The sequence below is a fragment of the Apis mellifera genome, linkage group LG10, assembly GCF_003254395.2.
Source record: "Apis mellifera strain DH4 linkage group LG10, Amel_HAv3.1, whole genome shotgun sequence".
Taxonomy (NCBI): Eukaryota; Metazoa; Arthropoda; class Insecta; order Hymenoptera; family Apidae; genus Apis; species Apis mellifera.
Window position 1 is genome coordinate 8,189,528 of NC_037647.1, and position 22,534 is coordinate 8,212,061.

At 24.2% G+C, this 22,534-nt stretch overlaps 6 protein-coding genes across 12 annotated transcripts in view; 3 read left to right on the plus strand and 3 right to left on the minus strand.

The window, feature by feature from the left end:
- Positions 1-119: 119 nt before the first annotated feature.
- Positions 120-4,168, minus strand: LOC725949 (protein pigeon). 2 transcript variants are annotated; one of them, XM_026443412.1, is made up of 10 exons: positions 3,944-4,168; positions 3,611-3,744; positions 3,223-3,529; positions 2,886-3,148; positions 1,676-2,820; positions 1,182-1,523; positions 866-1,080; positions 587-790; positions 430-501; positions 120-365 (listed from the first exon to the last, which is right to left on the minus strand). In XM_026443412.1, exons 1-10 carry the CDS (start codon positions 3,999-4,001, stop codon positions 295-297), a joined length of 2,811 nt encoding a protein of 936 aa, XP_026299197.1. In that variant the 5' UTR covers positions 4,002-4,168; the 3' UTR covers positions 120-294. The 2 variants fall into 2 exon arrangements, with proteins under 2 accessions (XP_026299197.1, XP_026299196.1); XM_026443411.1 differs by having other exon boundaries at positions 3,611-3,747.
- Positions 4,169-4,241: 73 nt separating this feature from the next.
- LOC552722 (glyoxalase domain-containing protein 4) lies at positions 4,242-5,941 on the plus strand. The gene is made up of 6 exons (XM_625097.5): positions 4,242-4,628; positions 4,686-4,735; positions 4,938-5,203; positions 5,280-5,435; positions 5,559-5,734; positions 5,809-5,941. The coding sequence occupies exons 1-6, from the start codon at positions 4,539-4,541 to the stop codon at positions 5,914-5,916; spliced, it is 846 nt and encodes a 281-aa protein (XP_625100.1). The 5' UTR covers positions 4,242-4,538; the 3' UTR covers positions 5,917-5,941.
- A 430-nt stretch (positions 5,942-6,371) lies between these two features.
- LOC552728 lies at positions 6,372-9,398 on the plus strand. Its single transcript, XM_026443413.1, has 8 exons — positions 6,372-6,554; positions 6,620-6,748; positions 6,947-7,012; positions 7,132-7,287; positions 7,367-8,110; positions 8,185-8,449; positions 8,528-8,942; positions 9,022-9,398. The coding sequence occupies exons 1-8, from the start codon at positions 6,503-6,505 to the stop codon at positions 9,253-9,255; spliced, it is 2,061 nt and encodes a 686-aa protein (XP_026299198.1). The 5' UTR covers positions 6,372-6,502; the 3' UTR covers positions 9,256-9,398.
- A 418-nt stretch (positions 9,399-9,816) lies between these two features.
- LOC552734 (poly(U)-specific endoribonuclease homolog) lies at positions 9,817-14,147 on the plus strand. Its single transcript, XM_625109.6, has 6 exons — positions 9,817-10,023; positions 11,357-11,470; positions 11,700-11,861; positions 11,966-12,767; positions 12,906-13,335; positions 13,410-14,147. Exons 1-6 carry the CDS (start codon positions 9,972-9,974, stop codon positions 13,641-13,643), a joined length of 1,794 nt encoding a protein of 597 aa, XP_625112.2. The 5' UTR covers positions 9,817-9,971; the 3' UTR covers positions 13,644-14,147.
- LOC102654349 (DNA mismatch repair protein MutL-like) lies at positions 13,935-16,765 on the minus strand. The gene is made up of 7 exons (XM_026443291.1): positions 16,655-16,765; positions 16,293-16,562; positions 16,055-16,216; positions 15,117-15,918; positions 14,926-15,026; positions 14,739-14,862; positions 13,935-14,591 (listed from the first exon to the last, which is right to left on the minus strand). Exons 1-7 carry the CDS (start codon positions 16,712-16,714, stop codon positions 14,170-14,172), a joined length of 1,941 nt encoding a protein of 646 aa, XP_026299076.1. The 5' UTR covers positions 16,715-16,765; the 3' UTR covers positions 13,935-14,169.
- A 4,760-nt stretch (positions 16,766-21,525) lies between these two features.
- Positions 21,526-22,534, minus strand: part of LOC412916 (ETS-like protein pointed) — a 114,166-nt gene continuing 113,157 nt past the window's right edge. For all 6 annotated transcript variants that reach the window (XM_026443509.1, XM_006565536.3, XM_006565539.3 and 3 more), the window contains 3 exons: positions 22,217-22,492; positions 21,815-22,112; positions 21,526-21,692 (listed from right to left, as the gene is read on the minus strand). In XM_026443509.1, coding sequence (XP_026299294.1) covers positions 21,629-21,692; positions 21,815-22,112; positions 22,217-22,492 — 638 coding nt within the window. In that variant the 3' untranslated portion in view covers positions 21,526-21,628. The remainder of the gene's footprint in view (positions 21,693-21,814; positions 22,113-22,216; positions 22,493-22,534) is intronic.

The following is a 22,534-nucleotide window of genomic DNA, read 5'->3' on the forward strand; positions in this document are numbered from 1 at the left end:
AACTATAAAATATAAAATATCAATAAAAATATTCATTTTAGTTTATCCAACTCTAAAATAATACAAATTGAAACATGTAAAATTATTTAATTATAAATTTATATGCGTTATTTTATTTAATATCTATAAAACTAACCGCGCGACGCATATAGAAATTTATAAAATAAAATAAAAATTACATATTTATAAATAATATATATGGTAGAAGATATTAATGGCACTTTGCGCATTCGAATAATTATTTGCGCATATGTTTTCAACTAGATATAAATAAATTTAGAAAAATTGAAGTATTTATAAAAAATCTTCGGTAGATGTTATTGTAGCTTCTATAAGTAGACCAAAATCTAATTCAGTTAAACTAGCTGTAAAATAAAATCAATAAATGATCAAAATAATTTATACGATTTAATAAATTTAAATTTATACCTTTTGCTGTAAGAAGATCAAGAAATGTATCTAAAGGAGATAAACGATCTGCCGAAGGAAATGCCGCTAAACCTATATACAATTTATTAAAAAAAAAAAAAAAAAGAAGAAACTATTAATGAATGTTTGATTTTTCAAGTTAATTATTTATTTTTACCATTATGATGATTTTTGTGTTGCAAAGTTCTACCACGATTTTGACATATTTCTCCAGATAAAATGTTCGCAGCATGTTCACGAGCTCTTAACATAAAACTTACAGGATGTAACCATTGATTTAAAAGTCTTTTTGCTCGAGATTTCGGTAATAAAGATAATAAAGTTAATTTACGAATGGCGTTTTCTTTTGTGTCACTGATATCTATAAAAAATGTTGATCAAAAAAAATTTAAATATAAAAATTAAGAAAAAAATATTTTTATATTAAGAAATGTACCAGCCATGATAATTTTGCTGACATCAACTTGTAACTCAAATACTGATCGTTGTACGTATTGTAAAAACATGGAATATTTTAATGTTCTATATCCAAGATAAGTGAAAAATGATGTAAATCCTTGCGGTGCCGGAAATGCTATACTTTCTATTGAACGCCTATAACGTTCCAACAATATGAATAATAACCATCGTCTTATTTCATCTAATTGATCGCTGAAATTATTTCTCAATAAAAAATTACATAATTATCTTAAATTTTATAACTAAATATATAATTAATTTATATATAATTAAATCATTAATGATTTACTTACATGAGAATAAAACCACGCTCTTGTTCAATTCGCGGATCAATATTAGCGGCTCGACATAACATTTGACAAAGAGTCCGCGATGTTTCTAATTGTGCTGCCACATGTCTGGTTGCCATTGCATGGACATGTAACGGAGTACATGATCCCTTAACATATGTTATTGATGTTTGAGTACCATGTTTTAATAAATACATCGATAATTCCCGTAAATTTACTGATACAATATGCTCCTGTTTAGAAGCAGTACAACTTTCTATTTCATTAAATGGCAAACTAGAATCTATTAATTTATTGCTACGACCACTTGTTAAATCTCCAAGTGACACTGTAGTTACAACAAATCTGTAATATTATTTTTTGAAATCAATTTTTATAAAATTTATATTGTTAAAACTAAGAGAAAATATTGAAATTAAAATATAAATTTAATGATATAGAAGTTTTTAAATTTATATAATTAAATAGATAAAACGAAAATTTGTTTAAATTATTACCCTCCACTTGGAGACATTGGAGTACTGGATCTAGATAATGCTTCAGGTTGATAACATGCTAAAGAAACTAACAATTTTTCTGCAATTTTATTTGGCTTAAATCTTACTTTATCTCCATTATTTTTACTAAGTTGATCCCATAATCTAGTCCATAAATCACTACGATATGGAATCAATCTTTGTTGTGGTGATAATAACATTACTGATGTATTCCAAAGCTTTTCATGACTCAATGTTACACTTAAATCATTTACTTTTATTTCAAAACTTATATACTCTTCCATAGTTGTAACGGGTAGTAAAGCCAATAAAGGTACGGCGTCTGCTAATAAATTTTTTTGTACTAAGGCATATGAACCGCCGATAAGAATTTCTTGCATATATCGTACAATTTCCAACGATCTAGGTTTCTCTGCAATCGAGCATACTAATTCTGAAATAATATCCAGATCATTTTTATGACAAAGAAAGTAATGTAATATACCCAAGCGTACTTCTGCCGAACTTTCTTTACGAAATACTTCGGTAAGAAAATCGGATGAAATTGTTAATTGTACTAAGTCCAATGTAGGTAAATCTATTGTTAGTATATTTGTATTAAATTGAGATATATTATTTCCTTCTAAAAAAGCTGTATCATATTTCTTCTTGCTTCCTTTGCTATTACTTTCTAATTCAAGCAATGGTACCAAATATGAAGAATGAGATGGAAGAGAAGTTAAAGGGCCACATAAGATGTGACAACATGGTTCATGATTTGTTCCAATTTCGAGAAGATGAGTAAACAAACTTGGTACAAGAACAATCATATGATGATGTTCATATATTGCAAACGTTGGTCGTATAAGTTTAGCATAAGACCATGGTATACCTGGTATAACACAATGGATCACACAACTATGATGAAGAAGTGTTACAGAATATGCAAAGTGTACCGTGTTAGATTCAGTCAATGAATTAAATACATGCTGCTGTGGTTTTATTGGACGATATAAATAATGATGGCAAACACAGACCATTCCTTTAGAATCAGAAACTACAATGAGATCTAAAGAACAATCATGAACTCTTAAAGGTATAACGTCATCTTCATAAGTTCCACAGTTTGAAGTTGATAATTGAGGTAAATTCAATGGTATATTTAACTGGGAAAAATAAGAAATAAATAGTTTGAAATATACTGAAATTATTATTAGACTAAGTTACTTACTACTGTCTCATGAGGTAATTCATCATGAAATTGAAGACCACTCAATGTTGGATTGGTTCTTATTGACTTATTTTCTTTTTCCTCTTCATCTTCAGAAACTAAACTTATTGGAATTTTTTTATGATGTATATAATATAGGACTTGATTTATCATGTCCCATTGAGCCCAAATAAATGCTTTAACTAATGATTCAAATTTTAACTCTTGTATTGAATAAAAATCTGATACTGATGTATCAAATATTATTGTATATATTACCACATCTACAACATAAATAATTGAGTAATTCATAAGAAATATATATTGAAATATATTTTATATATATTATGATTCTTACATTCTTGATGAATTAATAATAAAAATTTATCCCATTGTCCATGTTCTTTTTCTTTATATAAAAATTGAATTCTTACTTGCTTAGATTTTTTTGTATCTAAATTATGTATTTTGATTTCTTTTCCTTTCAATTCAACAATAAATGCTTCATACATTTCAGTTTCAGTTGATATATTTTTATCTATAGATTCTGAATTTACATTTGTATCTATAGAAACTTTTTGTTTTGTTACATATCCAAAAACAGTACGATTTTGATTTATTGTTGCTTGCACAATGTTTAATACTTCTAAGAATTGGTGCAATATCTGTACTCATATTATATTTTAATTTAATTATAATATATATTTTATATAATAAAATTTTAATTACTATAAATTATAATATACTTGTAACTTATCGTTAATCCGGTCGTAATGGCCTATAACTGTATATGATATACTTATGTTGTCTTTTATAGTTTCTTCTGTCCATCCAACTAATAAAGATCCATCCTTTTCTTGACCTAATAATTTCCATTGCTCTGCTAAAAATCAAAATATATTTAATTTTAATTATAATATTAATTCCATCTCAATATTCTATTTCAAATATAATCAAATTCATATGTAATAAATATTTGCATTATATATATTTGCAACATTAATATTATATATAATTTTTTAAGATTTTATAAATAATATCATTAATATTATTTAAGAGTTATATATTATAATAATTACCTGAATGAGCTTTTTCTGGCAAAAGTAAACATAATTTAGCTGCAAGATTTTCTATCATATTTATTTATAAATCTTGTTAAATGAATAAAATATTTTATTAATTATTTAATTAATTAATATATTAATATTATAATTACAATATTTTAATTTAAAAAAATTCAATCACTTTTAATTTAATGAGGAGCATAAATCGTGTATAAGTATTTTGACATTATCTCATATATCGTCTGCTACTTGATTTCAAGATGACAAGACTGAATTGCATCAAATTTTTTATTTAAGCGCCCTCTTTATTATAAACATTCCATGATATAAGTTACAAAGTTAATCGCGAAAAAATATATTTATTTTTTATAGAAAGTGTAGATAAAATATTGTTTGTAGATATAATGTGTATTATATATATAAGTAAAAATTATTGTGTAACATAAATACCTGAATCGTATAAATTGATAATTAGTGATTAATAAGAAACATATAAAGTCAGTGATTTTTCTTCAAGGAAGATTAGTAACTAGTGTGCAGAGTAAAGATTTTACGTTTTATCTATCAAGAAATTAGAAATATTTTTTCTGCAAAAATAGGTTTTTTAAAAATGGTCACTGGACGAGCACTTCATTTTGTATTTAAAATACCAGATCGAAAATTAACAATTAAATTTTATCGAGAAATTCTTGGAATGAAGGTTAGAATTTTAATATAATATAAAGCGATTCATTTTTATAAAAGTTTTTTTTTGCAGGTATTACGACATGAGGAATTTGCTGAAGGTTGCGAAGCGGCTTGTAATGGGTAATTAACTTCAATCATGATATACTTTTGTTTTCTTTATCGTTTAACGATATTATTTATTTAAAATATATTTTGAATAAATTATTGTGATTAAGTATTTTATTATTATATTATATGATATATTATAGTATATGATATTATTATGCGGATATTATTATATAATAATGATATTATTATATTATTATATTTAAATATTATGCAGACCATATGGAAATAGATGGAGCAAAACTATGATAGGATATGGAACAGAAGATACTCATTTTGTAATAGAATTAACTTATAATTATGGGATTAAGGAATATAAAATGGGAAATGATTTTAATGGAATAACAATTCGATCTAAAGAAGCACTACAAAGAGCACATTCAGATGGGTGGCCAATAAAAGAAGAAAATGGAATATTTGTTTTACAAGCACCTGGTGGTTACAAATATTATGTTATTGATGAATCACAACCCAAAAATAAAGGTATTAATATTAAAATGTATTAAAATATTAATAATTTTAACACAAATAAAAATATACTTTTCCATTATATTTACAGATCCTATTGAAAAAGTAACTTTGTTTAGTTCAAATCTTCAAAAAACTATTGCTTATTGGAAAAATATTTTAGAATTAAAAATATTTAATCAAACTGAGAAAAGTGTACTGTTAGGATATGATGAAGATCAAGCAAAAATTGAATTTATAGATATTGGTAATTTATGTATAAATAATATTATGATATTATTATATATTTTAATTGATAATTATATAATATAATTATATAATTATATTTAATAAGTTCATAATAATAAAATATACAATTTCATTTGATTAGGTACTGAAATTAATCATGCTGCAGCTTATGGACGCATAGCATTTTCAATTCCTTATGCAGAACAACCAGAAATTCAAAAGAAAATTAAAGATAATGGATATGAAATATTAACTGATTTAATCACTTTAGATACTCCAGGAAAATCTTCTGTAAGAGTAATTATTCTTGCTGATCCAGTAAGTACAATTATAATACTTTGTTTCTAAATATAAATTAATGAGGAAATAATAATAATTATAAACATTTTTAGGATGGTCATGAAATTTGCTTTGTAGATGATGAAGCATTTCGACAATTATCAATTCCAGACTATGCCAGTGAAGCAGTTTTAAATAGATATATTGCAAAAGAAAAATAAAAAATTAAGTTAATTTTTTAAAAAATATCTTTCTTGAAGAAGCATTATTTCAGTATTTTTATAAATTTAAAAGGCTGTGTAAATACTTTGAAAAAACTAAATTTTATTATTTTAAAAAATATACTACATAACTGTTAATAATAAAAATGAATATATCAACATGAATTTTAAATATTTACTCATATTTTATTATTAATGTATTTTATTATTACTATATTATTATTATTATTATTATTATTATTATTATTATTATTATATTATTGTTATTAATTATTAAATATGAACGAATTTATAAAATATATATTTTACAATTTAATATTTCTATAAAGAATATTCTGGTGAAGGTTGTTATTAAGAATAAATAAAAATTTATTAAGAAATGTCTTTATTACTAAAGATATCCATATCTATCCTACAGGTCATTGACAATGACCCTTTACAATATGATTCAAATATATTGCAAAATATAATGCATTTAGTATGAAAAAAAGTTTGATGTATGAAATATATATGCGTTTATTTCTAAAATATTTTGAAAGTATCAATTTATTATAATATTTTATGCAGTTTATATATATATATAATAATGAAATTTATAAAAACATTTTTTTTTATATTCATTTGTGTTATTTTAATTAGTAAGTATAGCTAGATTATTTTATTATATAATATTTTTATTGATTTTGTTATTTACTTTTCTTAGATAATATTAATACAAAATTTACTATTGGAAAAGGTTTTGGTAAAAATAAAAAATCAAATGGAAAATCTGGAAATAGAAAATCATATGGATCTTTATATCATACATCAAATAGAGCAAATCCTAATATTGGTGAATATCAATCATTTTTAAAAGGATTTTCTATATATATATCTCATAAAAAATTTCCCTGTTTTAATATGCTATCTATTATATATATATATATATATATTATATTTAGTTAATTTTAAATATGTTATTAAGTATTTATTCATATACACATTAATATGAGTATTATTTATTTATTGTTAATTTTAAAACTATTTATAGCTCAAGCAAATAAAAATATTAATACACAATTTTTAAATGCTGAAAGTGGAGGAGCAACACGATTAAGTAAGTATTTTTAATTAGTTATATATATTAGTTATTTATATTTTTAATTAGTTTGTTTTTTTTATGATATATTAAATGTAAAATATAAAATATAAATTATACAAAATTTTTTTAATTAGTTCAAACAAAGCCTTTTCAACCATCATATCCTACAAAGCCTATTTCAGTTTTACAAAATGGAGAAAAACAAAAAAATGAAAATAAACAAACTTCTTTTTATCCATCTGCACCACAACAAGATCATATTATGAAATCTGCTACAGCACAAAATTACGGTATAAATAATATAAACATATATTTAATGTTATTGTATTATTATTATATTACTATATATTAAAAATATATATATTATAGGTCAGATAACATCACATCAAACAAATTTTCCCTGGAGCAATCCTTATTTAGGAAATAATAGACAAAGTACAGTTCAAACACATACAATTAATAAGCCACCAATATCAAATCAACCAATTGTACCAAGTTCTCAACCTCCTCCAATTGGATTTAAAGATTATGTTTATCCACAGAGTCATATAACTTCGGCTAATACTCAATCTGTACATATGAGAGAATATCCTCCTTATCCTACACACCATATGCCTTTAAGTAACACATGGCCAAATTCAGTTTCTTCTCTACCTTACCAAACGAATTCAATGCCATTAAGAAATCCTTATTCTGTACATTCTTCTGAAGGTATTTATAATACACATGGACAACCTTCTTATTCAACACATTATCCAACAACACATATATTAGCACAACCTGCAGTACAACCATTTGTACCTGGTCAAACTATTCTAATGGTACCAGGGCAACAAGATTCTGGCCGAGGTTTTGGTCAAATGATCAAGGAAGCTCTTGTATTTTCAACTATTAATGCAGGTGTCAATAGAATATTAAATCCTCATACTCATAACTATGTAGAAAATAGACCTGATTCTACTTCAACAACTACAACTCATATTACTTATAACAATCAATATTTTAATACTGCACTTGGAGTTAATGATGAGAAAATGAATTCCACAAATGTATTACAAACAACTGGATTTCCTAATAATTCAACTGGCATATTTACTTCTAATATAGAAAAAGGTAAATTTCTTTATCAGGAAATCATATTCCATATGTATTAAATATTCCTATTAATATATCTTGTTCACATTTAGTTAGAAATGGAATACCTATTATTGAATCTCATATAAATGAGAATATAAATACTTCTACAATTGTGTCAAGTGATCAAAAAAATCTATCTAACAATGAATCTATAAACATAAATAATACATTTTTTTATAAAATTTCGGACGATGAACTTTTTAAAATATCAGAAGAATTATTTGCAAAAAGTTCGCGCAATATATATAAATTTATAAAATTGAATCTACAAACTCAAGTTACATCTCTTAATGTAACAGATGAAGCTAAAGAATCGTATATTTTATTTATTTACTTTTTTTAACTTCTAACTAATTTTAGTAATTTTTGATTTTTATTAATTTTTTTTTCTAGATTATTTAAAATAGAATCAAAGTTGTTAGATTATCCATCAATTTATGTAACACGATCTCTATACGAGAGTTATGAATATGATTTTCGTAAGAAATTGAATCGTACTTTGGAAACAAGAAAACAAGAAAATCTTTTGATCGATGCATTTTTAAATACAAATGAGATGACAATAGCTATGCAATGGTTAGCTGACCATGGATTCATTGATCCAGATGATTTTGAAAGAAAAGATATACTTCGTCGAATTTGGTTTACTATATTCAGCGGAAGTACATGCGGATTTGAACGTGTATTTGCATCTGAAAATTATGGTACAGCTATTATTGGTATACAAGATTGGATTTATTTCGAATATCTAGAATCTTTGAAACGTATAGATTATATGGGTTACGTAGATAAATTAGATTTTGGAAATGTAAGTTATTTAAAAAAATATTAAAGAATTATACTCGTAATAATGTCATCTTAATTATTTAATATATTTATTTTTTCAGATTGCTTCATTACTAAAATTAAATTTTCAAATAGATGGGATTGTTAGATCAAATGTAACAATATTTGTGGGTACTTTACCTGAGTTGGAAATGGCTTTGTACACGATATGCTTTTATGCAAGATCAAATAATCTTTGTCCACTTTCTTTTGGTGGTACAAAGTTTAACATTTATACTCATTCATTTATACATTTCGGAAACGAAGTTATAGATCTTGGTCTTCCAATTTTTTAATATGCAACATAATATATATGCAGTAATTGTATTTAGAATTTAACATAATATATAGTATATAATAGTATATAATATATAGTATATAATATATGTAATTGAATATAATTCGATTTAATAAGTAATAAAAATTAGATTATTAAAAATATAATGTCTCATAATATTTATTTATTAATAATATTCACATAAATTATTAAGAGTAATTTATTATTATAAATAAAAAAAATATATATTTTATTTTCTTCTGAAATTTTCTAAATTAATTGCTTAATATTAATATTTAATTTTTTTTTCATGGTACGACTTCAGAAAACTAAGATTTAATTTTTCCTGAAAAATAAAATTATAATATAAAAATTTATTTATTGAAAAAAATATTTTTAAATAATTTGAAAAAAGTTATATTGTATATTTGTAAACAATATTTACAATCAAAAATCAGAAACATATAATTATCATTGGATTTATTATTAAATTATTTTATTATATCTTTATTATTTATTAAATTTGTTAAATCAAATAATAATGTGAGAAAAACCTACAATGTATAATTCATGCTGCAATTCCGAACTATTTTCAACGTGAATAGTATGCATCAATTTGTGGGAAGTCTTTTAGTAACGGATTAACCATCAAGTAGTGCGCATCGAACAATTGACAGAAAGATTCTTGATTGTTTTTGAATTACAAAATAGTAGAAAAAACTAAACAATAGAGATATGAACATCAAGCTAATTCTAATTTGTACGATTCTTGTGTTGTTTATTTTTGGTAAGCAAGTTTTTTTTTGTAAATTGTTTTTTTTTTAATTGTTTGACATAATAAAAAATAATTCTTTCTTGACTGAGCAGTTTAATTATATAGCGATGAATTTATTAGATTCTATTGTAATAATTGTGAAAAATATTTCATGAATTATAACATTAAAAAATATTTATAAGATATTTTTGAGGAATATTCTTTGAGAATAAATTTGAGGAAAGTTTTTTAAAATAGAAAGTATTAGAAATTTAAATTTCTAAACAATTTAAAAGAAATAATCAAATTTCGCAAAAGAAAAAAAATTCGCGTTTATTGAAAAACAAATTATTCTATGATTTATATTTATTTAATTATACATTAAATTATACAAAATTATACAAAATTGCATAAAATTTCAACCGAACAGATTATAAAAATTCATCAAGAAAGTTTTATTCGAACATATGCGAGTATTACATTACTCACTTGTCAGCATTTGATAAATTTGTAAAGAAGTAAAAAAAACCGTTGTTCTTCTAGAAAGTAACCATACAGTGGTTGGCATTGAATCACTTCAATGAATCTTAAATTAATTCCATGAAACAAATATGGTTTTATAGGCATAATTAACAAATTAACGAATATTTAAAATTAGAGAAATTCCTCGATATTCCTCGATAACAAGATTTTTCTATAAGCGATATTATTTCGAAAATTTTAATCTAATAATTTTATTTATTTTTCTAAAGTCTTTCCTAATATCAAATATAATTATATATTAAAGCAATATAAAAAATCCTAAAAATATATTTTTTTATTTTTATTAAAATTATTTATAAACAATTATATTAATATTTTAAACATTTTATTCTAATATTAAATAAATTCTATTTTATTTTATTATTAAATAAATTTAATGAAAATAATCAAGTTGATATGTTAAAGATATATCATTATTTTATTTAGCAAATTGTTAAATTGTTAGATGCTGTAATAATCTATCATGGAATGATAGAGACATTCAATTGTGGGTGGAATATTATGAATCGTATAATATACGTGAGCACTTATATTAATAAAATTGATATTATTCTTCACTCAAACACTTTGACTCCATATATTCCATTTAACTAATAATAATTTCTACGTATAAAGCTTTAAATTTTGTTGAATGGAATACATTTTGTTCGTATAGGATAATTATTTGAATACGTAATATCCGTCAAGATTTTATTTAATGATCTCATTCGTTTCACGCTTCGTTAATTAAGTATCTAGTAATTTGTACATAATATATACAAGTTACGATTTTTAAAAAAGTTAAGAAATATTATATTTAATCACAATGATTTTTTTTGCACAGTTGATATTGGAAATGGAAAATCGAGTAAACGGAGAACCGGAAGTAGTGGATGGGGATCTGTATTTCGTTCAAGATCAACACCTCGTCCTCGTATATCCCAAACATCAAATCAAGGTAATTTTTATCATTTCATATTCAAATGCATATATAAAATGTTTTTTTTTTATCGTTTCATACTGAGATGCATATATAAAATTTTTATTTTTTATTTTTCTTAAAAATCATTAATTTTCAATATATATATAATTACAGATTAATTTTTTTTTAAACAATTGATGATTAATTAATTGAGACTAAGAGTTAAATTTATTAATTATTTAATAATTGATAACTTTTTTTACAGGAGGTTCAAATCCAAATAAAATAGGATGGAATGTGCCAGATAAGAAACCAACTGGAACCAATACTGCTCCTAAACCATCTGCTCCTAAACCATCTGCTCCTATATCCGAACAAAGTGCTAAAACTAGTGCAACGAATGTACAATCTGGTTATAATCCCTCAGGTATTCAATATTTTTTTTTTCAATTAAATAGATTATAACATAAGGCATTATTTATAGACTAAAATATTTAATAAAAAATTAACAAATTTAATAATAATTTTTAGGTGGATATCCTCGTCAACCAGCAAGTAATCCTTATTATACAAATCCTAATCAACCTTATAATCCATCAATTGGACAAAGTCATAATCCTTCAGTTGGTCAAGGATACAATCCTTCTTTAGGCTATAATCAAGGTGGTAATCCTGGAATAGGAGGACATGTACCTTATGGAACACAATCTTATAATGGATATAATCCAGGACACTCATATAATTCACCATTGGGACAGTTCAATCCATCTATGGGTCAAATACCACAACAAACACTCTTTGTACAACAAGCACAGAGACCTGGTATTGGACAACTTGCAAAAGAAGCATTTGTTTTTGCTGGTGTAAGCGCAGGAGTGAATGCAGCTGTTAATAGATTACTACCAGGAGGAATATATGGCACTAGAGGCACTGGAGGAGGTTCTCATACTGAAATTACATATAATAATTATTATAATAATGGGACTGCACCTGTCCCAATTTCAAATGCTGAACAATCAGTAGTTAATGCAGCTCAATCTACAACTACATCAACTGTTCAGTCTCAATCAACTCAAACAGCCCAATCTGCTGTTGAAACATCACAAACTTCCCAAAATGCAGATACTAATAATGCATCACCAACTAATACAAATTCTCAAGAATCAGCGCAAAATAATCCCAATCCATTAGGATTTATCACTTCCAATGATGATATCAAAAAATTAACAGAAAATCTATTTGAGAAAGAGAAGAATAATGCTCTTAAATATATAACAATAAATTTGCAAGGTCAGAAGAAAGATGATAGTACCAGTGACGATGCTGCTGAACCGTAAGTATTATATTTATGAATGTTGTAATATTAAATTTATGAATGTTATGAAATTATAAAATTTATGAAATTAAAAAATAAATTACACGAATTCTATGTTTTATGAATTTACGAATTTTTATGTTTAATGTATTTTAGGTTACTAAGTGTGAAAGATGAAGCTTATGAAATTCCAACAATAAAAGCCATAATAATGTTACATAATAATTATGAATTGGATGTTAAAGTAAAAGAGGTGGTCACATCAGAAGAGCGTAAAGAAGAATCTGAACTTCTTGATAAAATTCTTGAAACAGACATAATAAAAACAACTATGAAATTTTTAATTGATAAAGGATACATTCAAGATGATGAATTTGAATTTAAAGACACTATGAAACGCATATGGTTTTCTCAATTTAAACGAATCGACGGAGATGCATCAAGTTCCGGTTTTGAAACCGTATTCCTAGCTGAACAATTTGATTCAGATATAATTGGATTACATAATTGGGTCTATTATGCGAAACAAGAAGCAGAGAAGAAGCTCAATTATCTTGGATATATCAAAGAAGTCAAATTGGGTGACGTAAGTAATAAAGGATAATGACTAATAATTAAAACAGTTTATATTTCTAATGTTTATCGTATTATGTTTTATAGAAAGCAGCAGTTTTAAAAGTACGTTCATCATTAAATAGAATAATACAACCTATTACAACTCTTTTTGTTGGTACATCACCAGAATTGGAATTTGCTTTGTATACGATGTGTTTTTTTACTCGACCGAATAACGTTTGTCCAATTTCTTTAGGAGGGACTGAATTTGTAATTTTTGTAAGCAGAGTCAATTACTTTGGAAAAGATATTTTAATTTCGGGATATCCTGATGTTTAATTTGATTGAAAAATATTTATAACATATTAAATTTATGATATATAAAATTTTATAATATTTAATAGATTTTGTGTGATTACTTTTAGAGCTTAATGATTAATATGTTATAATGTTGTTTTGTTGAATGTAATATATATAATATAACAAATGAAAAATTAATTAAAAATATTTAGAAGAATTAAAAAATTTAAGAATTTAAATTCTTATTAAAAAGTAAATAATATAATTAGAGTTTTTTTTCAAATACATAAAAATATAAAAAAGATACCTGAACAGTTTTTATCTGTCGTGTTTCTAAATTCGTTAATTCTAATAAAGGCACTATGGATGGCCGTCCGTGAGCACATTGAGTAGGAATTTTCGTTTCATTTAATAATTTCAAAAGCCATTTACATTCTTTTAATGTTAATGAATGTCCAAATTTTATAGCTCCTAAAATATTCAGCATAAATGATAATGATAATATATTTGTTGATATTAAATAATATGTATGAATGAAAAATATATATTCTATTAATTTTTCTATTTATACTTTATATCTGATGTTTGTTAAATTGTTTAACAAATTTGAAATTAAAAATATATATAAATATAAAAGAAAAAAGAGCATACCATGGCAAGCTTTCATTACAATTGCATTATGTATAGTAATTGGTAAATCATTAATTTGATAGTTTATATATTTTGTAGAATTTTGTATTAATTCGTTTAAAAGATTTTGTATATTTAACTTTAATTTCAATTCGCTATAATTGTTTTTTTTTAAACATTCTGGCACTGCTCGTATTATTATGTTATTGTTATCTAATATATTAAAAGTTATACCAAATCTTTTTAGTATTTTATGATTAGATAAAAGTAAATTGCAACTCTTTGCAGATAGTTGTATAACTATAGGATTTTTCAATTTGATAGAAAATAATTGATTTCTTATTTGTAATTTGTATTCTAAAAATTAATATTTTATAATTAATATATCTTAGTATTATATTAATATTTTCTTTTATACGAAATTATATTATATTATAAATATTAAAAATTGGTAAAAATTATATCATAAATAAACAATAGTAAAATTATATTATAAATTTTTACCATGAAGTAATTGTTCATATCTTATCCTTTCATGAATTGCATGTTGATCCATTAATAAAAGCATCTTTATATTATTTTGAATTATTAATCCTACTATTAGTTCATTGTTCAACTGTCCTAATATCTGAAAAACATAAATAATATAGTTTGTATGCATTTTTTATTGCAATTTTTTATTTCAACTTACTTTAATAAATTTTAACAATTTTTTATTTATTTTAAATTCACAAAATCGGTCATTTTTACATAGACGCACATCAATTTCTTGATGAGGTAATATATCTGGAACTTAGAACATAAATTAAATATCATAAATTAGATTTTATAATTTAATTTATTATAATTGAAAAAATAATTTCAAAAAATAACTTAACTTACTTTGCAATCCAGATTTTACTTTAATCAAGTATAAATTTTCATCATATGCATTTAAAATATTAGTTTGTATTAATTTTGTATTTCCACGCAATAGTTTATGTAATTTTTCTGGTAAAAAATCAAAATGCTTATAAAATTTTAAAGAATTATTTTCACATTGTTTCAAATTTTTAGAGTCAGACCAGTTAGACCACTCAGAAAGTGTTAATTGAATGCTTTTTGTATTTTGTAAAATAGATGTATGTAATTGCATTAAATGATCTGTAATTAGCTGTATTTCATTATTTTTAGATTTTTGTTTATTAGCTCTATTGCTACATTTTGAATCATTAGACAAAGGTTTAATATCTTTTATAAAAATATTTATTATCTTGTTTTTAATACTTTGTAATAAATTATATATATTAGAAAACATTAAAGTTCTTTTTCCATTCTCTATAATAAAAATATATTCAGTACATGTAATGAATAATAGAATAAAAATTGTCTCTTTCTCTGCTATTTGTTTTTTAAAGAATTTTAGTGTATTGATAAAAATAGTGGAAATTATTTGCAAAATTAAAGGACAATCAACAAGTTTATTATTTATAAAAATATGCTGAGGGACAGTGAAATTAGAATGTGATATTCCAATATATGCACAGAATTTGATATCAGATTTTTGTTTAGATCTTATAAACCATATTTTATAAAATATCATTTTTTTATTATATAACAATTTAAAAATATTTATTGGATTATGTGGCTTAGTAATTATCATGGTAACTTTTTTAATTTTATCATCTCTAATAGTGAATGAAGTCTGCAAATATAATATAATATATATTATATTATAAATATAATATTTCTATACATATATATTTTTACCTATATATGTATAATGAGAAATAAAATATAATAAATATAAAAATATAGTTTATTATTAAGCATTTATTTACTTGAGGATTGGCTATAGCAATGTTTCCAATTAAATAATACATAAAAGCTATATTCCATTTGCTTAGAGATAATTCATGAAATCCATAAATAGTTATTGTGGTACCCTGAGAAGGTCTTCTTTCAATTCTTTCAATCTTTGATTCGTGATTTATTTTAAAAATCTGTTAATAAAAAAATTTTCCAAAAATTTCAAACTTTTGTAGAATAATATTTAAAATCTATTTTTAAAAATATTACCTTCATATATGTTTTAGATGAATTATAATATCTAGAAGATATCATCATTATATTAGATAATCTACGAATGTTAGTAAGTGTCTGCTTTCTCCAATTATGAATAGCATATCTAATTGGATAATTGCAATAATTTTTATTATTATATTCTGCAATTGTTTTTAATTCTACTTTCGATATTCCTATACCATTATCTATTACTTGAATTTTACGTTCTTCACTGTGAAATCGTATTGCAATTGATGTAGCATTGACTTGTAAAGAATTTGACACCTAATAAAGAAAAATATAAAAAATATTCTAAATATTTCTTATAATTTATAAAGGGAAAAATGAGATATATTAATATAAATAATATTACGTACCAATTCTAAGACACAGTTGGCAATATTCATTACATTGACTGCAATGATTGACGTTTCCATTTTAATATTTAAAACAACAATATCTTTGTCTCTCTTTATTAATAATCAAATAATGAACTATTCAAATTATATTGCATATAATATTACACGATAAAATATATTATTCACAAATTTGGATATAATGATTAATTATTAAAATTTCTTTTTTATATGAGAAATTTATAAATTTTAATTCTCACGAATGTATGTAAAAATTTAAAATTTAAATTTTGAAATCGAACGCGCGTAATTTTAATCGATATAAGTATGTCGACAAATGTGAATGTGTATATATACATATGTATATATAATACATAAATATATATGTTGAATAATATGAAGTTGAATAAAAATAGTTAAGTATTTAATTCATTTACAATAGATAAATTATTATAAGATTACGATAATCGTTTTTATCTGTGTTGATATTATTCATATTTATCATATATTTATTTTGATTAAAATTACTTGTGTTCGAAATTTAAATTCTCGCATACATATCGTGAAATTAAAATTTATAAATTTAAAAAAAAATTTTTTTTTTAATTATCTATCATTATATTTGTAAAAATTTTTTTTACGAGTTTATTAAGTTAATAACGAAATTATTAACAAAAAACAATGGAGTGCAATTAGTAGCATTGGATTGCACTACAGATCAAGTTCAAACAACAAGAAATTAAAAAAAATTATATCGAATTAGATTTTATTCAAGAATAATAAATACTTTAATAATTGTTCTTATCTAGGATGAAAATCGAATTTATTCGTCATTCAGAAAGAATAATGTCTAATTATAATATAAATAAATAAATATAAAACGTTTCATAAGTCTAAAAGTATTTTATAGAAAATGCATAATTAATTAATTAATTTAATATGGTATTTTTTCCATGTATTAATAATTATGACACATTAAACATTAATAAATAATTACTGGAAAAAAATTATATTAAAATTGATAAGAGAAAATTGTTTGAAATTTTAGTTCCAAAATAGTTTGAAAAACATAATTTTGAATAGAAAAAAAAAGAAAAATAAAATAACAAAATTTGTATGTACTATTTTCAATATGTTCGATAGTATAATATTAATAATATAATACTATAATATGCGTTAATCATTAATAAATAATTAATAAAAAAAAATTTCACGTCAAAATTGATATAAAAAATTTGACTTAAGTTTTATCTTTAAAATACAAATTTAAAAATAACTTAAGATCATAATTTTAAATAAGAAATAAGTAATTAATAAATTTTCTATGTACCCTTTGTTTTACATATTATTACTATAACTTCGAATACCTCCTTGCACATTCTGTTATGCTAGTAACAAGTCGGAACTTTGAATATCCAAACACGAGATGGCGCTGATCTCGGAAACTTTTTAGATTGCTCTAACTTATCGGTAAAATCTAATCTTTTAAAAATTTGAAAATTGGTAGAATCAAAGAAAATAGATTATTAAGATTAAATATAATTATAATTTAAAAATTGAATAAAAATGTATGATAAAGAAAAAAGAAAATAATGAAGAAAAAAATGAACATTAACATTCATATACTATATATACTTTATGTGATTTCTTATAAATAAATAAATTTTTTAAATATCATAAAAATTTTACATATTTATATATAAATAAATTAGTTTTTTTATATGTTGTGTATGTATTTTTTTAATTTTATATTTTTTCTATACTATAAGATTTTGAAAATACGAATATTTAAAGTAAATTTGTTAGAATAAATTTAAAAAAAAATTTTTTTTAAATTATACATTTTGGTTAAAAATTTTTTTTTGTTAACAAATTATTTACATTTTCAATGTTTATTTACGAAAATTTTTAAAAATTTATAAGAATATTATTATCGATCTTAAATTTCCTAATATTTTTAAAAACAAGAATTTTTATGAAATTTTATAATATAGTTATTTGAAATACTTATTATTTACATATCTACTTTTACATATTTACCCCTATTGTTTTTTTAACTTTGGAAATATTTATCTTTTGCATATTTAAAAAATAGCACATAAATGCTGCTTTTTTCTTATTGAATGTTTTTAATTTTTTTAATGTTTCTAGAATTTTTTTAATCTCAAAGAATATATACCATATACATTTTATATAAATTTATATTTCTCTTATTTTTCACAGTATTAAAAAATATTTTAAATAAAAATTGAACAAGTTAAATAAAAAAATCATATATTATTATTACAAATAGATATATGTATATATAAATTTTTAAAAATAAAAATTTACTTTTCCTTAATTTAAAATGAACTTCAAATAAAGAAATTTAATTTAATTTAGAATCGATTAATTTAATAATTAAATTTCAACACAAGTAACACTGACGTAGTAAAAATTAACTTTTATTAATCTTGGAAAATATTATTGAATAAAACAGTTTCTTTCTTCAATATATTTATAAAAATTTTTTTATTTTATTGTAACTACTGAAAAATTTTCACATGTCACTTTTGTAACTTCACATTATTATTGAAAACGATGATCGAATGCTTTACATACAAAGTAATGTATGTGTCAGTTTTACATAATTTTTGTTTCCTGCTTAATTCGACTAAGAGTATTCATACAATTTATGAAACAGTTTGGTCGCGTGCAATGAAAGAAAGATTTATGCGAATTATAGCATCATACATATTTCTTCATAAATATTTGCATGTACAACCGAAATACATATTTATATAATAGTTCCCTTAATTTATTTGATCTTTGTTTGTGAGTTACGGTTTTTTTTTCAAACTTTTACACTGTTAAGCACGTGTTGGTAATCCATAAACGTGTCTAAATATTCCGTTACACATAGAAAACTTAACAATCGTGACGGATGTGTCAAGATCTCATATCTTGCGATTAACAAAATTTTTTTTTTCGTAATCAATCATCGATCTACGAGTCTTTCTTTTATAATCTTTGTTATAGATATCGTTCAACCATACTTTACGTCTCTCTCTCTCTCTCTCTCTCTCTTTCTCTCGTTCTTTCTTTCGCTCTCTCGCTTTCTCTCTCGCTCTCGCTCTCTCGCTCGTTCGCTCTCGTTCTCTCTCTCTCTCTCTCTCTCTCGATCCAAATATTTAACAAACACAATTAAAGATATTTAATTTATATAAAATACGTAATTATATACGTATATAGATACGTAACGCGTCTAAGAAATTTCTTCATTTATCTTTTTTTCTATCCATCGTCACATATATATATCAATATAAACGATATTATTATAATAATTATTGCGTCCAACAAAATAACATTTTTACAATGTAGAAAATGTTCGTCCAAATACGATGAAAATTACGCAACTAGTCATAACATTATAGTTTAATATTAAATTTCTTCTACACACGCGTACTCCAGTGTTTTTTTTTTTTTAGACGTGTACACATTATATACAACAAAAATTATAAAATATCACTTAAGAACATTTATATTTTAATTATTGCTATCTTTCGCGAAAGGATAGTGTTACGGGTTTCTGAAAAATTTAGAAGATGTTAACAGGAAATTTTCTCCAGGAAAGCAGACGACATTTTCCTCTTGTGCGCGGTACAAAAAACGGTATTTGAAATAGGAAAGAAATATATAAATTTATTTCATCTTTAAAAAAAAAAAAAAGAAAAACTAACAATAGGTAATAACTCGAATTAAAAAAAAAAAAAAATGAAATTTCAATAATATACACAAAAACTTTAGCAATGTATTAAAAATAAATGCTTAAATATCAAAAACGACTATTGTATTCCACTACAAATACTGGTTTATAATAATTATAATCTTGAATCTTTATTTGCATTTGTCGCTCCTTCCTTCGAGAAACAAATTTCTTTTCTTTTTTTTTTTCGATCATTAAAAAAATACGGAGATCAACGAAACGAAATGATTTCGTTTAAGAGAAAGAAAAGAAAAGAAAAAAAAAAAAAAAAAAAAAAAAAAGAAACACATCCAAACATACAATTTATAGCAAAAATTAATAGTATACTTTCTTCACGCTTAAGAAATTCTTTCGATATTATTCATCTGGAACTGGTCGTATATCAAATACCGAGGAAGTGAATATAGGAATAAGGAAAATCGTTAATAATATAAAAGAAAATTCGTCTTACTTATTTGTTGCGGCCAAGCGAGCTCAGAAATAATATAATTTTTAATACTAAAAAACTTAGTAATAATTCTACACGTAGAAAAGCATTTAAACGTCGAATTGAAAGCTCGCCGTTTATAATAATCATATAATGGCTTCATTGTAGTAAAATTATAGTAAATAACAATCACATACGGTGTTATTTATCAACGAGACATAACACGCAAAAATGTTTAAAAAAAATGATAGGACATAAATAATTTAGATATATCGTGTGCTCGACGTAGTGCTTAGAAACCATGTAACATTAAAAATATATATATATTCATATATATATATTTATATATATATATATTTATATGTATAATATATATATAATATGTATAAATTGTTGAGTTATTTCCTATAAATATCTTCTAAAATCTGGCTTGGCAAATTAATTAATCACTTAGAAACAAATTCACAATTTTTTAGTCATTAATAACTTTAGGCACCAATGGTATGCAGACCCTGTCTTTGGTACATACGACCGATTCTATTTTATCATATATCTGAACGTTAGAAGACATCACTCGATTCATCTTCTAGCCATTAGAAGAAATTCTTTCGTTTAACGATACACCAGTTATTACTCGTTTCCTCCTCTCGTTTCGTTTCACATCGTTTCTCTTATCTATTATCAGCTTTGTTCCAGTGCGATACCAAGGAATTATTCGTATTCCTTTTCCTTTCTTTTTTTTTTCTTTTTTTTTTTTTTTTTTATTTCTTTTTTTTCATTTAGCAAAACGACACAGTCCTGAAACACGTCTCATAACAAAAACTCAGTCTTCTTCCTTCTTCTCTGGCTTCAAATCTACCATTGCGTGGAGCTCTTCTGGACTGTATCTACAATTGAATATCACATTATGATGGAATTCTAATTAATGAGACCTAAATACTCTTTTATAGACAGATTATCATTCGATTAATCTTCATAATTAAAAATTCGGAAAATATTGTACCCTTACCCTAAGAGACTCTGTAAGTCACAGACAAAACGGTAAACGTATCGTTTGCCGGCTGTTTTGTGTATAATATTCTTGTCGTAATAGTAACGAAGACCACGGCTCAACTTCTCGTAATTCATTTTAGGCTTGTTCTTGCGGATGCCCCAGCGACGTGCCACCTCGTCCGGATCGGTCAGCTTGAACTCCCAGCCATCGCCGGTCCACGAGATGAAGCCTTGGCACGATTTATCTGTTAACAACTCTAACAGAAACTGCCAAAGTTGAATGGGGCCGGAACCGGTAAAGCATGGTCCGCTGCCTGAAAAGTTGAGCAAAACGATATTTTCCCTTCTTTCCCAACTACGATCTTTCGAAGTCTAGTCTATCATCTACTAGTTTTCCAAAGTAATCATCGATCATTACTCGTGTAACCAGGGATCATCGCGCTCTGCAACAGAGGCTTCTGATCAGGATTGTTTCCGATGGACGAGGGATGATGAGGATTGGAAGAGTCCCTTGGACCAAGGCCGGCTAGGAATGCCGGATGATGGGACAAGTGCTCGAGAGGGCCCACTCCCCACTGATCACCCCCAACGCCACCCCCTCCACCTCCGCTTCCGCTTCCTGGAACCGTTTGGAATGGCGTCGCGTCGTATTGGCCGTATCCACCGCTCTCGCTGTACCCCTCGTGGTATCGACCTGTTGCGCGCCATCGATCCATCGTTAATTTTTTCACATCAC

What these genes read in the sequence shown, in the direction of transcription:
- LOC725949 (XM_026443411.1), bottom strand. Translation starts at nt 4,001, where the DNA reads ATGATAGAAAATCTTGCAGCTAAATTATGTTTACTTTTGCCAGAAAAA. An exon ending in CCAATGTCTCCAAGTGGAGG is followed by an intron (nt 1,524 to 1,675) that starts GTAATAATTTAA and finishes ATAATATTACAG; the next exon opens with ATTTGTTGTAACTACAGTGT. An exon ending in TGATCTTCTTACAGCAAAAG is followed by an intron (nt 366 to 429) that starts GTATAAATTTAA and finishes TTTATTTTACAG; the next exon opens with CTAGTTTAACTGAATTAGAT.
- LOC552722 (XM_625097.5), top strand. Translation starts at nt 4,539, where the DNA reads ATGGTCACTGGACGAGCACTTCATTTTGTATTTAAAATACCAGATCGA. An exon ending in GAGAAATTCTTGGAATGAAG is followed by an intron (nt 4,629 to 4,685) that starts GTTAGAATTTTA and finishes TTTTTTTTGCAG; the next exon opens with GTATTACGACATGAGGAATT. An exon ending in ATCACAACCCAAAAATAAAG is followed by an intron (nt 5,204 to 5,279) that starts GTATTAATATTA and finishes TTATATTTACAG; the next exon opens with ATCCTATTGAAAAAGTAACT.
- LOC552728 (XM_026443413.1), top strand. Translation starts at nt 6,503, where the DNA reads ATGAAATTTATAAAAACATTTTTTTTTATATTCATTTGTGTTATTTTA. An exon ending in TACTTCTAATATAGAAAAAG is followed by an intron (nt 8,111 to 8,184) that starts GTAAATTTCTTT and finishes GTTCACATTTAG; the next exon opens with TTAGAAATGGAATACCTATT. An exon ending in ACAGATGAAGCTAAAGAATC is followed by an intron (nt 8,450 to 8,527) that starts GTATATTTTATT and finishes TTTTTTTTCTAG; the next exon opens with ATTATTTAAAATAGAATCAA.
- LOC552734 (XM_625109.6), top strand. Translation starts at nt 9,972, where the DNA reads ATGAACATCAAGCTAATTCTAATTTGTACGATTCTTGTGTTGTTTATT. An exon ending in TCTTGTGTTGTTTATTTTTG is followed by an intron (nt 10,024 to 11,356) that starts GTAAGCAAGTTT and finishes TTTTTTGCACAG; the next exon opens with TTGATATTGGAAATGGAAAA. An exon ending in AAGAAGTCAAATTGGGTGAC is followed by an intron (nt 13,336 to 13,409) that starts GTAAGTAATAAA and finishes TATGTTTTATAG; the next exon opens with AAAGCAGCAGTTTTAAAAGT.
- LOC102654349 (XM_026443291.1), bottom strand. Translation starts at nt 16,714, where the DNA reads ATGGAAACGTCAATCATTGCAGTCAATGTAATGAATATTGCCAACTGT. An exon ending in CCAACTGTGTCTTAGAATTG is followed by an intron (nt 16,563 to 16,654) that starts GTACGTAATATT and finishes TTTCTTTATTAG; the next exon opens with GTGTCAAATTCTTTACAAGT. An exon ending in AATTGTTAAAATTTATTAAA is followed by an intron (nt 14,863 to 14,925) that starts GTAAGTTGAAAT and finishes TATGTTTTTCAG; the next exon opens with ATATTAGGACAGTTGAACAA.